Source organism: Pipistrellus hanaki (assembly GCF_964339955.1).
Source record: "Pipistrellus hanaki genome assembly, chromosome: 10".
Taxonomy (NCBI): domain Eukaryota; kingdom Metazoa; phylum Chordata; class Mammalia; order Chiroptera; family Vespertilionidae; genus Pipistrellus; species Pipistrellus hanaki.
In genome coordinates this window covers 15,211,866-15,226,861 of record NC_140512.1, presented here as the reverse complement: position 1 = coordinate 15,226,861, position 14,996 = coordinate 15,211,866, and the positions used below count along the sequence as shown (strand labels likewise).

The following is a 14,996-nucleotide window of genomic DNA, read 5'->3' as shown; positions in this document are numbered from 1 at the left end:
CTCCCATTGAAAAAACCATGGAAAACTTAACGCAGAACACAAAAGAGGACACGGATATCCCAATTTCTTCCTCTCCATCTTGTGTAAGTCGTTCCTTATAGCCTTTTACAACACAGTTTTGTGGTTGGAAGGAGTAATTTTTACTCAAAGAAGTATAATCGCTGGAACCTCCAAATTCTTGAATACCCTCTAGCACAGAGACAAGAGCCACACACCTGCTTCCATGCACACCTTCATGCCATAAGTAAATCACATATTCATTTTCACTAACCACTTCTCTTTCATGGGATGAGCGACTTTGTACTGACCTGGACTTGCTGAAAATTTAAAAAACAAAAATCCCATGTAGAGTGGGTGGATATTAGAAGAGAAAACTTACTGACATGGAAGGTGAAGACCAGTACTAAAAAAAGGGCAAGTTCTAATAGCACGTCTGCCTTTCTTGATTAGTGATGAATTGTGAGGTCAGCATGTCCTTCTCTCACAGGGACTATTCTCGGGTGAGCAGGGCTGCAATGTTATTAGAAGCACGGTCTACGTCCCATGCTTATTACACCCAGCGTAGTGCTTTGCATCTGTAACAAACTCCCATTCACAGGTGCTAACTGCAGAGCAGATCTAACTTTTGCACATTTTATGTGGTCCGGTCTCCTGGAAACTATAGCTACATAAAATGTTTAAAAAAACACACACATACACAGCACAAAGCTATTTAAAATGACTCATTCCATTTGGATTGGGTCTCCAGTCTGACTGAAATGAGGCATTCACATTTCGCAATCCGCATCCCCCGCCAGAATCGGCTGGGACAGAGAGGCGATGTCTGCCCAGACCTATGGCGACCTCCAGGATGCCCTCCCACCCCCCCAAGAGGGCAGATTCACGCCGGGCTTGCTCTTGGCCATGTCCACGGCCCCAGAACCATGCCTGCCTGGCACATAGAAGGTGTCAACTAGATAGGCACTGGGTGAATAAATGCGTTCCTAGAAAATGTGGTCAGAAATGACTGAGCCATCTGGAGCCTGGTGCAGACTCCTGTGGTTTCCCAAAGGTGATGCTGACTCAGCCAAACGTGATCTTGTTCTCTTTCCATTCGAGAAGCCGCACCCACGTACCTCTCACAGTTGTGGCCCGTGGTGTAGTCCTGGCAGCTCAGGCACTCCCCCGTCACCGCGTCGCAGTCCTCGGCGTGGCCGTTGCACTGGCAGGGCTGGCAGCTCGGGAAGCCCCAGTACACGGGCAGGCACCGGTCACACTGCCGCGCGTACACCCCCTGGAAGCAGTGGCACTGGCCGGTGACCGGGTCGCAGAAGGCACTGACGGACCCTTGCAGGTGACAGTCACACGCTGGAGAGACATGCGACCGGGCAACCGCCTTGAGACACGCATTGCATGCAAGCACACCCCTCCCGGGGGCTCCCCCCGCCTGCCCGCGGGGCTGGGGTGACCTCGCCGGGATTGGCCAGGTAACCTGCAGGACACCCCAGGTCAGCTGAACCTACGTTTGCATCCACTGGGGCCGAAGCCGAAGGTCCCCGGGGCACATCTGTCGCAGGTCCTTCCGACCACGTTGGGCCGGCACTGGCACTGGCCGCCGTTGGGGTCGCAGACGGAGCTTAAGGAGCCCTGGGGGTCGCACTCACACGCTGCGGGGGAGAAGGGGTCACAGCTGGGACACGGCGGCGGCTCCTCCCGGAAAGGAGGGCAGCTCGTCGGCCCTGGCCCCGGCCCGGCTGTCCCTTCCCCGGGGCTCTCTCTGGTAGGTCCTTCCTCCTGGACGCCCTGGGCTTTTCGGAATTCCCACGGAATCCAATCTCATCCCCGCGAGGAGCAGGAGGGAAGCTACAGGACGCAGAGCTGGCAGGTACAAGCGGTTTTTCCAGGAAAACCATTAAGGTTTTCTCTCCCTCAAAGCTGACAGATCACAGGACCTAAGACAGAAGCCCAAGGACCTGTGGGAGAGGGTCCGACCTTTCAAAGAGAAAACCAAACTCAGCTCTGTGCTGCGCCTCTGACCCCAGCCCAATGGCCCTCCCAACGCTGCAGCCTCACGCCTCCTGGGTGTGTGTGTGGTGTGTAGTGTATGGTGTATGGTGTGTGGTGTGTGTCTTGCATATTGATTGCATTCACAATGGGGCTTTATCACTGAAATATTCTTTAAAAAAAAAAAAAAAAAAGACAAACTTTTTTTTTTGTTGTTGTTGTTCACCCTCACCCAAGGCTATTTTTCCATGGATTCTTAGAGACCGTGGAAGGGAGGGGGACAGACAGAGAGAGAGAAACAAGGATGTGAGAGAGACACACCCATTGGTTGCCTCCCGCCCGTGCCCCAACCAGGCCGGGAGCCAGACTGGCGAGGGCTAACGACAACACCTGTTGAGACGCGGTCTTTCTTGTGCCGCCGGCCTGACAGCTCTCTCTGCGGGGTGCTTTCCCACGTGCCTCACGGTGCCAAGGGTGCTCGTGGCTCTCAGGGAAAAAGGGCAGGAGCCGCCGTGCTCACACCTACCCAAGCCTGTCTGGTGTATGAGGGCAGAGATGCTGAAGATGATGTTCCTGCAGACGTCGGTCATCGGCGTTTTCACAACGCTCCTGCTGTTCTCCAGGCACCGGTACCGCTGGAAGATTTCCCAGGCGCCGTTGGTCACGGGCCCGTCGCCCGAACCGCCCACGGTGAAGATGTCCAGCGACTGACAGAACGGCATGAGGACCAGCTACGAGGAAGCGAGATCAGCAAAGGGTTCAGACACGGACACCCGGCGTCCACAGGGACAGCAAGCGAACACATCAAACCCCAGATGCTTCTCTGACTCACGGAAAGGAAAAGTCCGATTCTCTTAATAAACCTTCCCATTCTTGAAATCTTCTTGCCAGAAAGGGTTTAGGTAAACCTTAGGTAGTTTGATGGTTTTTGAAGTGTCATTTTTAAGACATTTCATATTTTCAGAAGTAATCAGAGGGTGGAATTTTTTTGTTTTGTTTTGATATCCTCCCTTGAGGACATGCTTAGAGAGAGGGGAGGGGGGGGGGGAGCAAGGGAGAGAGAAACATTGATCTGTTTCCTTCCATATGTGCTCCGGTTGGGGTCAAACCCACAGGTCAGGTATATGCCCTGATGGGGAATCGAACCGGCGACCTTTAGGTGCACCGGACGATGCTCAAACAGCTGAGCCACTCTCTAGGGCCGGAGGGTGGGGTTTCACTGAAACAAATAAGCAAAGCATCCCTGGAGGTAAAAAGATGACTCCGGCCTAGTCTCTCAGCAAGACCCCTCCACCAACCCCTGGGGGGGAAGATGCACACCTCCTGCCCGGCCTTCCCTGCGCGTGTGGGGAGCGGCCCTGCACTCACCGAGTCGATGAGCGTGTAGGGGCTATCCACCTCGCTGTCGGAGGAGGTGTACTGGGGCAGCTCCAACCGGACTGTGTAGTTCACGCCCTTCTCAAAGCACACGGGGCGCGGGAGGACCACGTACCTGCCCCCAGACCACAAACAACAACAACCAAAGTCAACCTGCAGGTATCCAGTCCGCCAATCAGAGCGCGACACAGCTCTTTCCCAGGGAAGGAAGTCAACGGTCAGTGTCTGCCTTTGACCCTGAAAGAGTCGCTGTAGAACGCACCACAGGCAAGATAACAGAAAATAAAGGAAATGCTCAGCGAGCCTATTGGTTCTATGGAGCTGCCAACCGCGGTCACACTGACCTGGACCCGGGCGACAAGGACACCACCTGGTTGTCGTCATCGGGGACCGTGTTGCCGCAGCGGCTGCTGGTGGGAATCTTTCCCGGCCGCTGCACCGTGATGACCGCCTTCTCCCAGTAGTCGGGGAGCTGGAGGAAGAAGCCACCCGTCAAAGGACCGTCTGCCCCGGCCCCCTGCTCCTGTCTGCAAAGGCCTCTGCCCAGTTCAGCCGGAGGACACTTGCTTGCGTTTCTCTTCCCTCTTTACCGTGTCCTCTGCTATCACCCCAGTTCCAGCCTGATCCCTTCCCATCTGGACCTGAAACAGCGTCCCAACTGCTCTCCCTGCACTCCGCACCGTCCCTTCCCACCCGTGTTCAAACACAGCTCAGATCATGACGATCCCCTGCTCAAAACCTGCAATGGCTTCCTCTGAGTGCAGAGCACAAGCTCATTCATGGGTCCTAGCACCTTTCCAAGCAGCAGCCCTGACCATACCCGACACCCAGCTACGTGGAATGACTCTCAAAACACTCTCCTCTCCATTGCTCATGCTCTTCCTGACTTTGTGTCAAAATGTCATCCGTGTTGAAGGTGAGGCCTGCATCTGTTTCTATGAATCATGTTGGTAGCCCCTGGCCCAGCCTCCAGGCAAGAGGCTCTCATTCTGTCTTACAGTTAGGGGCGTGTGTGTGTGTGTGTGTGTGTGTGCATGTGTCTGTTTGCCCCTGGGAAGTGCAGGCCCTGAGGGCAGAGACAGGACCGGTTACATTCTCGCCACCACCTCCGTTCTCAGCAAGCTTAGGTGCCTAACAAGGGATTGCTAAACGTTCCTGAAATCGGATTGAAGAAAAATGTGCATGTTCACTTCCATGGAGGCTAGAAAGTCACTGAGAATTCTCTATTCCAGTGGAACCTCCAAGTTTGACAAAAACAGTGTCCATTAGAAGAAAGATTTCTCTACCAATATCCCCCTGGTCCCCAACAATTCGGGGAGGGTTTACCTGAGGCTCGTAGCGAATGAGGATTTCATACTCCATGGAGTATGGAATGTTGTCAATGAAAAACTCCAAATAAGCCCCTTCCGGCACTTGGACGAAGCCCGCTCCGGTCCAGGAGGGAATCCGGTCTTGCACATACTGCCGCTCCACGATGGTGACCTCCTGAGGACCAGCAGACAGTCCCTGTGTTACTTGCAATGCAGTTCCATTAAATGTAACAGAGCAATCTGAAGTCACCCAACGGCACAAACCTGCATTATTTTGCCTATATTTTGTAGTCACATTTTCCCAGGAGACTGTAAAATGTTTTTACATATATAAACAGCCAATTGGTTTTTTAGTTTTGTGGTTGAGGTAGTCTGGGGATATCGGAGGCGGGACTCCGAGGCCTAGGACAGACCTTCTGCGGTATAGCCAGGGGGATGTGCACAGAGGAAGGAAGAGGGCATCCCACGTGTTGCCATGAGCCAGTCTAGGCGTCACAGGGCATTTCCCAGATTTTCTACAACGTCAGGCCAATCTTTAGTGGACTTATTTCTCTCCGTCTCTCTCACTGGCATTTGTTTCAAGCGCCAAGGACAAGTGAAGAAACGATATAATCACCAATGCCCACTATCGATGAGCTCTTGATCATCACTGAGGCTGAGAATTGACCAAGTTGAGCTGCTTAACTCAACGTGCATTTGGATTTGTTTGCAGGGGGACATAATGCCTGTGGTTAGTCATCTCCAAAGAAGTCCTGCATTTCCATTGGGGGGGGGGGGGGGGAGGGGGGAGGGGGCACTTTACCCAGAAGAGGTAGGACCTACATTATCCCATCCTCAGATCTGGTCTAGACCTATGAGGTGACCAAAAAAAAAAGGCAAGAAAATGAGACTCTGTCTTCGGGGCCCAGGCTTTAAGAGACCCGACAGTTCTGTCTCTTCCTTGGAAGCCAGGCGCCATGTAAAAGTCTCACTCTCCTGCCTCTATCATGCTGCGAGGAGAGGTCACTCAGAGAAAACCGCCCAGCCGGCCACCAGCAGCCTCATTCACCTACGCCAAAGTGCCAGGCACACAGCTAAGCCACGACATGTTAGCGGCTTATTCCACAGCCGCAGGAAACTGAAACATCGTCCTGAGTACTTCCTATAGCAGATCAACAGCAAGCGTGCAGCAGAAGTGGAAAGAAGAATGGAAGAAAAGGCAACACAAAAATACCCCCACACACCAAAGGCCTTATTAGTGAATGTCTTGGAGTGTCTGTGAGCCACCTATGAATTTAGCTTTAAATAGGACTGTTCCCAGGTTCCCATGGTCCTGATCCTTACTTTGGGCTCACCGAAAAAATACTTCTGATTTGTTTATAAAATGTGTACACGTCATCGCTGCTTCCAAACACCCCTTTCCCGACCTGCCAAGCGCCCGCTACTCACGGGCCCGAAGTTGGCTTCCTCTGCTTCGTAGATGTAGTGGTCCAAGGTGGTGAAGTAGTAGCCCGGCTCCACTTCGTTGCACTGACGTCCGATCATGTGGGGTCGGCATATGCACTGGCCCGACTCCGCGGAGCAGCTGGGAAGGAGCAGAGGGGGTCAGCATGCTCGCCTCTCACCAAGGAGCCCCGTCGGACGCGGCTGTGCGTTTGCCATTACACGTTAAAGGGGTGCAAGATCCAGGGGGGATCTTCTTACTTCCTTTGGAAAATAAGTACTTGGGAAAACCATGTTCTGTGATGAATCCCAAACTCTGCGTGACGAGGTCTTTCACGTTTACCTCCCCTGCCCTGTCTTCACTATGCTCCGTCCACACCCCACCTAGCGGTTTTCTATAGATATAACAGATGTTCCTGTTTTTATTTTCTTTTTTTTTTCTTTTTTCTTTTTTCTTTTTTCTACTGCTTAGGTTGCTTGCCTTATTTTCAGCTGCAACCCCTTTCCTGGGCCTTAGACCCTAATATCCAACTCCTAGGAGGACAGTTCTAACTTAGCTGTCCCAGAGACCAACTGCACTCAACGCCTCCCATGTTCTCTATCGGGGACACCACCACCACCACTGAGTCAACAAGTCAGAGACCTGGAAATTATTCTCTGGATTCTTTCTTCGTATCTATCAGGAACCCACTTCTGCGAATTCGCCTCCTAGCGTTTGGTGCCTCTGTCCCCTTTCCATGGGCTATGCCGCGCCTTTCTTCCTTCTCTCACTCACAGGAAAAGCAACTATAATCTTCTAATTGGTATCTTTGTTGCTAGTCTTCCCACTTCCCAACCCAAGCCGTTACCCCAGAGCTGCCCAGATGAACCTCTCTAAGATGCATGAACTGTTACCACTTCAGTGGCCTTGGGGAGGTGTAACAGGACTTCCACCGTCTGGCCATCTCTACCTTTCCAGCCTCATCCTCCCTCATCTCTCCCCACACCGAGCTGCTTACAACTTCTCAACCGTGCTGGTGACTCAGGACCTCCTGCCTTTGCTTACGCTATTCTTACAGCCTGGAACGCCCTTCTCCCCGATTCACCCGGCAGAGGTCCACCTATTCTTTCCAGGTTCACCAAGGACTCCCCGACCATCATCCCACTCCATCAAGTGCAACACCTTCTCTTCCACGCCACCACCTCCTTGCAGAAGGAAGGATGTATTTCCCACATCTACAACAAAGCTATCACACAGCAGCTGTCCATTCAAGCTGAGGCCCTGCGTCTTCAAATCCTACTTATTTTTCAAAGCCCAGCTCAACGTTCATGAAGTTTTGTTTGGTTCCCTCCTCCTACATTCCTACTGGTGCTTCCTGAGGCTTCAATTATTCCTTAGCAGCACTGATAAGACATTTCTGGCCTTCTCTCTCTGGTATAATTATTGGCAGACCTGTTTAACCCCCTCCTGCACTGCCGACTCCTGAGGGCCCAGGCTGTGCCGTGTTCACCTCAGTCAGCCCGCAGGGCCTGGCTCAGGGCTCTGCACGCACAGTGCTCCCAGACACTGGCTCAACAAACAAACGCATGAAGGATAGGCGTTCCGAATTTTAAAAACAAACAGAAAAAGAATAGGAGATTTGCTGTAATAACACAACTTTTAAAAAATCAGTCCATTACTCTTTTAGTTAATAAAGGCCTTGGGATGAACTCGTTATTCAAGAATAATGAAATAATTTATTCATTTTGTTCTCAGCATACATCTGTCTTTTTCCTTAGTATCATCACTTTGTGTACATGGTAAAACCAAATTATACACATTCATTTTTACTTCATTGAAGTCATGTGGTTTAAAACTATTACTTTAAACCCATTCCCAGACTTTTTTTTTTTTTCCTTCTTATCCCAAAGTTCATTTGAAACCAAGTCTCTAAGTCCAAATAAAGTCTTCTTCTGTATATCATGTGAGTCGTTTTTACCCTGCAGGAATATAAGTCCTTAATGTCCCGGAGCCAAATTCCCAGGGGAGAAAAGCTTGTTCCAATTAGGACCTAGCCCTCTTGTGGCCTGGTCCACCAACAAAAGCCATTTCCAAAAAACCTAGGCATCAGACACTACATCCTAAGGACAAAAGAAAATCTTCATTTCCTGCCCAGATGACTACTGAGGGAACTTACGTCCAAAACACGAACCACCAAAGAAAAGAACTTGATTCTTCAAATGCCATCACTAGAAAATAAGCAAACAAAGCTGAGGACAAGGCCAGTGGGCAGACCCCTGGTATGGCCTCTCCCCTGCAGCCCCATTCTAAAAAGGAAACAGCTCTGGAGAACCTGATCAGGAGAAAGGAATCCCCTCACAGCAGCCCTGACACTCACTCCTCTTTGTATTCACAGACTTGAGTTGTCATTGTTAGGCCGGACTCCCACTCAACACGCACTCCTTCAGCAAGCACACTCCTGCGGTTTTACCTGCCTGCGGAGAGAGCCCTCACACCCACAGCTCTCGGCATCCGTCCAGCCATGCTCTGGTTGTATACATCCAGCCACGAACGGGACATTTCCATGGTTTGCCCAGCTGTCTTGTCCCCACCTGCTTGTCACCTGTTCCACTGATTTCTTATATTCAGCTCTGCTATTTCTGTCAGCAGATTAAAACTTCTTCTGATGTTATAGATGAGACATAACCTTCCCTTTTCTTTATCCCCAAATGTCCAAGTCTTATTTCCCGATATTTCTCAAGTCAGTTTCTGCTCACTGTCACTTCCACTCTCCTAGTCCAGTATGTCCTCTTTCTATACCTGTTACTCTAGCAACCTTCCAAACTGACCTCTTAAGCTCTTCTCTGCTCCTGCCCAGGCCATCCTGTCTACACTGCCAAGCCAATATTCCCACAGCATTGCTTTCATCATTTCATTAAAATCCACCATTGTTTCCACTCATATCAAGCCACCATGCCCCTGCCTGGTTTCCAGCAGCCTCTGTAACCCACACTTCTTTGGTGCCCGCCCTTTAATTTCAGATCAACCACACTCCTCATACTCTTCCACAAATATTTACTGAGCAAATATTGCTCCTGAGGCTGTGCTTCCTGGTGTTAATACCCTCACATTTGGTCCATTGTCAACTTTCTTCTGAATCAATCCTTACTTCCGTGGCAAAGTCCATTACTTCTGGCTAAGTGATAAGGAGAAAGAAAACTGGGGACTGGGGGAAATAGTCTTTGTTCTTAAAGAAATTACCATTTAATTTGGGAGACTCAAAAATAAAGCAATTGACCAAAACAACAAATAAAAACGCTATAAGTACCTACAGGCTAACTACTGTGCCTTTAGAGGAAGGCATTGCTCATTTGATTAAGGGCAGCATCCTGAAATAGGTGGCTCTGAAGGTCGCAGAGGATCTTGACTGACAGAGAGAGGACAGAAATGACAGGAGCTAAGAGGGTAATGGAGGAATGTGAGCAGAGGTGGTCCAAATCAGACCAGATCTTGACCTTGCCACACTCACTCCCTCTCTATGTCTTCAGCAGACTTCTTTGTCGCAGCTAGAAGGCTTCCCAGTTCACTTGTTACATCTCCCTAATCTCACTCATTTAAAAAAAAGCCAAGCTCAACTACTGCCTCCTCCACAGTGAGACAAAATATTTGTTACATGTAATTATCCTTTCCTGTGTTCAAGTAAAAATCACACTGGATAGAAATGGTACATTTAAAAGTTTGTATGTTAACCCCACAAATTTCCCTGTAACTAGATATAGATTTAGTTCATTTAGATCAGTAAGGTAGAATAAGAATGTAAGATAAGACAAAATAAGTCAGGCCTTATGGTAGGAGATTAATGACCCAAAAAGATGTCCATGGCCTGATCCCCAGAATCTGTGGGTATATTACCTCCCATAGCTTAAGGGACTTTGCTGATGTGATTAAGGTTGAGGACCTTGGGATGGGCCCAATCTAATCACATGAGTTCTTAAAAGTGGAAGAAGAAAGCATCAAATGGGTAAAAGCTGTGACATGAGAATAACTGGACTCACAGCTGTTGGGTTTGAGGACAAAGGAGAAGGCCATGCAGAGTCAAGGGATGTGGGCAGCCCCTGGAAGCTGGGCACGGCGCCCCTCACGGAGAGCAGGAAAACGGAACCCTCATCCCAACCCAAAGCAACCAAATGCTGCCAACAACTCTGGTCAGAAGAAACACATTTTCCTTTAGAGCTTTAATACAGAAACACAGCCCTACTGACATCTCCATTTTGGTCAACAAAGATTTCTCACAAACACAGAAATTAGCAACTTGTTTAATTGGAAGGAATGTTCTATTTCATTTAAATAGTGTTGAGCAGAGCAAATACTGTACAGTTTTAACTTTTCTCTATTATGAAGAAACTGGGAGAAAAATGAAAGGATAAAAAGATCATTCGTAAGAACCACCGCGGTTCAACACGGATTTCTGCTCTATCATTCTGATTACAAATAAGAGTTGGTTCCACATTGATTACCAGTCAGCACTACTCATTTCATCCAGAGTTCCACTCCTCCCCCAAAGTCAGATACTTTCTTAAGGGGAAGGAGCTGTGCTCTGCAATACTTTTATGTCCAACTACGTGCAATTAACAAAGAGTTAGATGCCCACTCAATACATCGATGAAAAACTCAATGATTTCTGCTCTTGTTTCAAAGTGTAAGAAATTTCATTTCCTCATTGATTGAGCACTTGCAAGGCCCACTGTGCTGGATAGAAAGGGAGATTCAAGAACAAGAAAGACACAATTCCTGTCTAAAGAGACCTTTGGAATACAAACAGCTATAATACACAGCCAACTAAAATAAGTGGGAAAAGAGATGCAGAAGTGATGTGTTACTGAAAGATCAAGTGAGGGCAGGGGACTTTGGCTAGGAGTTAGAAGAAGTCTTCAAGCCAGATATCAAAGCCCTAAATTAATTGGTGAAATTATGTTGAGGAATGATACAATGAAAGGCCTTCTCCTTTTTGTCTTCAAAGCCAACCACTGTGAGTCAAATTATTCTTATGTCACAACTTTTACCTGTTTTCTGCCTTCTTCCACTTTTACATTTTTAAAAGTTTTTTTAAAAGCATTTATAACTATTATAGTATTTACCTAACAACCATCATTAATCCATTAAAGCAGATTATCTGGTAGATAAAACTTCATTAGCCTGGCTTACGTTATATCTTTTACATTAATTAGGTCTTACTTGCTTAAAAATATTCAAAAGTCCAGATTAGCTATCAACATAATAGACCTGGGTTACTAAGCTTTTATCGTTCTCCGAGAATCCATTTGGCTCATTACACAAAACATTTTTAAAGTTTCCCCACTTCACGTGACTTTCACACTTAGTTCAGTCCCTGGCCAAAGTAACTTAAGGCATGTTTGGGATCACAGTTAGAAACTGCCTCTCCTAAGGAGCACATATGTTATTTTCATATTTTAAAAATATTTTGTTTCTCAAATTCTTTAAGTTCATCGACATTTAATCATTACCTACTGTGTGTCCAGAGTGAAGTAAAGATATATTATCAGATAGAAGATTCTGAAGAGTGGTTGCAACAAACCATTCATTTAGCAAGTATTTCCTGAGATTCTGCAATGCCCCAAGCATTCTCCAAGTGGAACTGGTGCTTCAGAAGATTGGGCCTCAACCCCTCCCACAGGGGGTCCTAGAGAAAGTCCCCCTGGGGCCACCTTGGAAAAGGATCTCGACAAAACACTGCAGAGGCACAGGACTAGAGGCAACTTGAAAGGGTCTTTTTCCCATCAGTCATGCCAAAGGATAGAATGTCTCATCCATCACGTGAGAGAGATCAAATCACCTGCCTTAACATTTTCACTAAAACATTTGCTTCACAAACTCACTTGATTAGCACATTCCCTGGCTTTTATACATTTTTTTGCAGGAGACAGGAGGGGCAGCTCAGGGGCTGTGTCTGGGTGGATTCAGAGACAGGAAACGTGTGTACAATAGAGAAAAAGAGGAAGGGAGTGTAAGTAATAGAAACCATTTAGGATAAAGGAACATAGGACATTCCTGAGTTTATGACATAATTTGGAAAATCATGGATGCCATTTTCACCTACATGAGGAGCGCTCGGGGTATGATGACAGTTTTGAATTGGGGAGTAAGTCACTAAAGGAATCAGTGCGTGTTCTGAGAGTCACAAAGGGAAGTCAGAGAAGAGAAGTGGTTCCATAAGCAGGCAAGTAGTTGGTGTTTCTTTCCAGCTTTTATGGAATTGTTCTCACTTCCTCCTGTCTGGAGGTTTTCGAAGAATAAACATTCAGTCTACATACACGCTGTGCTGAGTTAAGTTAGTACGCATTCTGGAATAGGACAGACCCAAATACAGAGGCCAAACAGAACACGCTCTTGCTGCCTGGAATCCCATTCCCTCCCAGCAGACTTCCATGGTGTTGAGAAATAATCTTGTAAGAGAGTCAATTTTTGAGTACATAAAGCTTGCTCAATGAATTCAGCATGTTCTCTCTGGGAAAGTTCAGGGCCAAGGAAACATCTGCCTGTTCTCTCGGCAGCCACTCACCCTATCTTTACCAAATGTTCTGAATCTGATCCTGTAACCAACGGAGACCAAAACTCTCTCTGACTCCAAGGTGGTTAATTAAACGCCCAGAAATTCAACATCTTGCCAAATGTGTATTATGATTAATTTCTGGTAGAGCCTCATGTCTCATCTATTCAAGGAATACCAATGTATTTAAGTAACTAAAAGTTACTACATGTCATTTTCATTAATAGGCTTGGAAGCTGGATAAAAGAAAAGAAAACGAAATGATTCTTTACACAAATAAAAATGGGAGTTCATTTTTCATCTTATGGATTGGTGAAAAATAAAATGATGATGCCAACTGCTGGTGGGAATAGAGAAAAAGGTACTTCTGTAACTGGTTGGTAGAAAAATAAACTAGCACAATCTGTCTGCAGAACCACCTGACATTCTATTAAAATAAAAAATGTACATTCACATTGACTTTGAAGTTCCATCATTAGGAATCTAATCTATAGCTATATCTACATTCATCAAAATATATCTACAAGAATATTCACTGAAACATACTTAAAAAGCAAAAAGACTGGAAGTAAATAAATCATAGTACTTTCACATGATGAGGGTAGATGAACACATGCTGATATGAAAAGAGATCTCTAGATAAAAAAGCAAGTTGTGCAATTCTGAACATAACATCTATTGCTTTGATTTTTTTTAAAAATGTCAGTAACGTTAAGTAGGAAATCATGGGCTTTTTTTTCTTTGTACTGTCTCTTTTAAAAAATAAAACCCAACATGTTATTTTAAAAGAACTAAGAAAGAAATTGTAATTTTTAACACATATTCTGAGCACTGTTATTGATGTCTACAGAAATATAAGAAACTGTTAACAGTGGCACTACTAGGTAATGGAACTTGAGAAGAGAAAGGGCAGGATAGCTGTTAAAATTGTTTGAATTTTTTAGAATTACTAGAGGTCCGGTGCATGAAATTCATGCAGGGGCAGGTGAGGAGGGGGAAGAGGTGTCCCTCAGCCCAGCCTGCACCCTCTCCAATCTGGGACCCCACGGGGATGTCCGACTGCAGGATTGGGCCTAAGCCGGTAATCAGACATCCCTCGTGCAAGCCAGGACCACTGGCTCCTAACCGCTCACCTGCCTGATCACCCCTAACCACCTCTGCCTCTGCCACCATGGCTTTGTCTGGAAGGACATCGGAACGACGTCCGGAAGACATCTGGTCTATCCAGTCTAATTAGCACATTACCCTTTTATTAGTATAGATGGGCATACATTGTTTCCATAATTTAAAAAATACTGTCAAGGGAAAGAACAAAAACAAGGAACATCAACACTACTAAAACCAAGAAACATAAACCTTCTATAAGGTTTCAAAGCTAACTCCTGGAAGGAATAAGTCTTTGAAAGCATTGACACCATAGGGTGACCGAGTACAAGCACGAAAGTGAAGCCCCACTCACCTACTGTTTAAGGCACCCCCAAAGTCACAGTCACAAGGTCGACACCCATCCAAGTCGTTGCTCAAGCCCCAGTGCTCTGGCTGCAGAACAAAAGATTAGACATCTAAAGGTGGATTCCTGTAATTACACAATAGACTCAGCAAGAAACAAGTCATGGCGCGTTTTGGCTGTTCCGCCAAATGTTCAATTGCGCCGGAAAGAAGAAAGTCTACAAAAGAAAGGAATACAGGTATTCTGAAATAAGGACACCCAAGCTGCAGGTCACTGGGGTCAGAGAGGGATACACGTAATCGCACGATAACTCCAGATCAGAGTAGTTTTTCTTTGCCCTGCAAATAGCCAATCACCAGGAGAAGGTAGCAACCATGCCAGTTTTCTTCAATAGAATTACTCCGGCCGTAAGAGAAGTTTTGGCAAATGATTTGGAAGGCCTTTAAATCTTTCTTAAGTTTGGTCTGCCATAAACTCCATACAGAAAAGTTTTTCAAGGATTTGTTTATGTGAAAACAGAGCCCAAAAAGCAAGGACTATTTTCACAACCAAAAGGAGAAGAGATCACCATTTAAATCAGACTTCCAGAAGTTTACTTTAAGAATATACCAGGATATATGCAATATGCATATTTAGTGATCAATAGTATTTCCTCTCCCAAATTACAAAAGCAATCACAAAAATGTTAGAAGGGATATAGGGTAATTTTTAAAAATTACTCTCATAATTATTCCACCTGGAATTCAGGATGATACACTTTGGGTACATTTCCTTCCAGATTTTGTTTTTCATGGTAATTATCTGACTGTATAATCAAGGTATCACTCATATCACAAGGTTGCTTGTTTGTTTTTTTATACCACCATCAGCCTTTCCTCATGTTACTGTTATTTTCAGTGGCAACCAAATATCACACTGTATGAAAGC

At 46.6% G+C, this 14,996-nt stretch overlaps 1 protein-coding gene across 1 annotated transcript in view; it reads right to left on the bottom strand.

The window, feature by feature from the left end:
- The window catches only part of LAMB1 (laminin subunit beta 1), a 64,786-nt gene that overhangs the window by 26,366 nt on the left and 23,424 nt on the right, over positions 1–14,996 (bottom strand). Inside the window, exons 13-20 of the mRNA XM_084897769.1 lie at positions 14,079–14,158; positions 6,099–6,234; positions 4,687–4,845; positions 3,705–3,832; positions 3,352–3,475; positions 2,510–2,714; positions 1,503–1,646; positions 1,116–1,347 (exon numbers count right to left, since the gene is read on the bottom strand). Of these exons, the coding sequence (XP_084753895.1) occupies positions 1,116–1,347; positions 1,503–1,646; positions 2,510–2,714; positions 3,352–3,475; positions 3,705–3,832; positions 4,687–4,845; positions 6,099–6,234; positions 14,079–14,158 (1,208 nt within the window). The remainder of the gene's footprint in view (positions 1–1,115; positions 1,348–1,502; positions 1,647–2,509; positions 2,715–3,351; positions 3,476–3,704; positions 3,833–4,686; positions 4,846–6,098; positions 6,235–14,078; positions 14,159–14,996) is intronic.